General features: G+C 42.1%; 1 protein-coding gene across 1 annotated transcript; it reads left to right on the top strand.

Moving 5' to 3' along the window:
• Positions 1-900: 900 nt before the first annotated feature.
• LOC102529870 (olfactory receptor-like protein OLF3) lies at positions 901-1,842 on the top strand. Its single transcript, XM_006210098.3, has one exon. The coding sequence runs from the start codon at positions 901-903 to the stop codon at positions 1,840-1,842; it is 942 nt and encodes a 313-aa protein (XP_006210160.2).
• Positions 1,843-2,368: the final 526 nt, after the last annotated feature.

Raw genomic sequence — 2,368 nt, 5'->3', positions numbered from 1 at the left:
TTCTGTAATTAAGACCTGATTTTCTATCCTCCTACCTTCACTGGTGAGGACTGATCACTGCTTTATTGGGAATTGAATGAGTTGTCCCTTCCTTGAGAAAACATTGTTGTTAAGTAATAACCTACCATCATTAAACACTTTATTAAATTCCCCTTGGGGGACATGAGATAAATTTTAGCAGCTATGTATACCTTCTCTTTATTCAACATCTGATTCTTCAAGTTGGCCATCTTGGGTTGACCTTGACCAGCTGGGCCACTGGTGTGAGGTAGGTGTAGCGGAGTTCTTCCACCTGACACTCAAAATAAAAGGGCAAATTACAGAAAATAAATTCAAAGTAACTTAGCAATTAAAAGTATGAAAATATTACTTAAAACATTCAGGATTTCACGGATACATTCCACTGAGGAGAGGTGAGTAGAGTTGTGTCTGAGATTGCTAGAGAAGAAACACAGTAAACAAAAAGAAGTTAAATGACACTGAACATCATGCAGAATTCAGAAATGTGTCTTTCATGTGGGCTTAAAACTTTCTAACCAGAAAGACAGGAATTTTCTCGATAATTACTAAATTGAGTAGGATTTTAAGTCTAAATACTTCATTGATTTCCTTCCTCCATCTAAAGGCAGATGTGTGGGAGAAGAAATTATATTCCAATAAACTGAATTTCAAGAAGGTAACATCTTTTCTCCTTGATTTGCAGCTGCACAGCTGGGTCCCACTGTGTCCTTCATCCATGGATATGTTCAAGCAACGTTTGGATGATGATTTGGCTGAGACATTCTAGGAGAACTTTAAGGTCAGGTGGGTAGGCTCTCCACATGGTCTAAAAACCACCTTCCAATCCCGAGTTTCCATGATTTGTTATTTTGACATCTTTACTTTGTTCCTCAGAAACTCATGGGCCAGGGAAATAAAACACAGACAGGGGTGAATGAGTTCATTCTGCTAGGGCTTTCCAGTGACTGGGGGACTCAGGTCTTCCTCTTTGTCTTGATCTTGGCCATGTACTTGGTGACTATTGTAGGAAATTTCCTCATTCTTCTTCTGATCAGGCTGGACAGCAGGCTTCATACCCCCATGTATTTCTTCCTTAGTGTTTTATCTTTGGTGGACCTTTGTTATACAAACAGTTTTGCCCCACAAATGTTGGCCCACCTGCTTTCAGTCCAGAAGTCCATCCCATTCATGAGTTGTGTGCTCCAGCTCTACATATCCCTGTCATTGGGTGGATCTGAGTTCTTCCTGCTGGGAGCCATGGCCTATGACCGCTATGTGGCCGTGTGCCACCCGCTGCACTACACAGTCATCATGCACGGAGGGCTGTGCCTGGGGCTGGCTGCCGGCTGCTTGGTGGTTGGTTTTGTGAATTCGCTGATGCAAACAATCATTACCTTTCGGCTTCCGCTGTGTCACAATGTTATTAATCACTTTGCCTGTGAGATCTTAGCAGTTCTACGGCTAGCCTGTGTGGACATCTCCTTCAACAAGGTCATGGTGGCCATCTCAGGATTTCTGCTGATCATGCTTCCCTTTTCCCTTGTTCTGTTCTCCTACGGTCGTATAGTTGCTGCCGTTCTGCACCTTCGTTCTTCTCAGGGACGTAGCAAAGCCTTTGGGACATGCGCCTCCCACCTTACTGTGGTTTGTATGTGCTTTGGGGCTACCATTTTCACCTACCTGAGGCCACGGTCAGCATCCTCAGTGGAAGAGGAGAAGACAGTTGCTTTAGTCTATGCTGTGGTGGCACCTATGTTGAACCCCTTGATTTACAGCTTGAGGAATAAGGAAGTTATGGCTGCTCTCCATAAAGTTTTAGAGAAATTCAGAGGTAAGGGATAAAGTAAGAACTTCTTGTTATCTATCATCAAAATCAAAAAGGAGATCAGAGAAGTGAACATGGGACTGCCACACTCACACCAAAGACTGTTAATGGTTAGATCCTGGCTTTCAAATGAAGAATTCCTTCACAGGATTAATGGATTTCCTTACACAGGCCGACACTAGATGATTTACACGTCAGTGATTCATGAGAGGGACTCTTTTTAGGTCATCTTCTCCCAGGTAACCATAGTATTTAGACTTCATCTGCCCATTTTAAAATTTCATTAGTGTATCAGTGTTTAAAGGAATGATCCATGGCTTCATCAAGCGCACCTGGTTTGTGGAATGAATAGACAGATGAATTGCACCAATCAGTTCTACTTATACTTTGTGGAAAAGAATGGAGAATGTCTGATCTTCTTTCTACATGACAATACTCCAGTTATTTGTAGAATAGCCTTATTTCCTCTGGGATAATCACAAATGGTTTTTTCCAACTCTTTCCTAAATAAAATCAGTTTTGGAACTTTCAGTACCCTGTGTG

This window comes from Vicugna pacos, chromosome 7 (assembly GCF_048564905.1).
Source record: "Vicugna pacos chromosome 7, VicPac4, whole genome shotgun sequence".
NCBI lineage: Eukaryota > Metazoa > Chordata > Mammalia > Artiodactyla > Camelidae > Vicugna > Vicugna pacos.
Note: the sequence above shows the minus strand (reverse complement) of the source record. Positions and strands in the feature narration are given on the sequence as shown.

Excerpts from the sequence above, each read along its gene's own strand:
- LOC102529870 (XM_006210098.3), top strand. The coding sequence starts at position 901 with ATGGGCCAGGGAAATAAAACACAGACAGGGGTGAATGAGTTCATTCTG.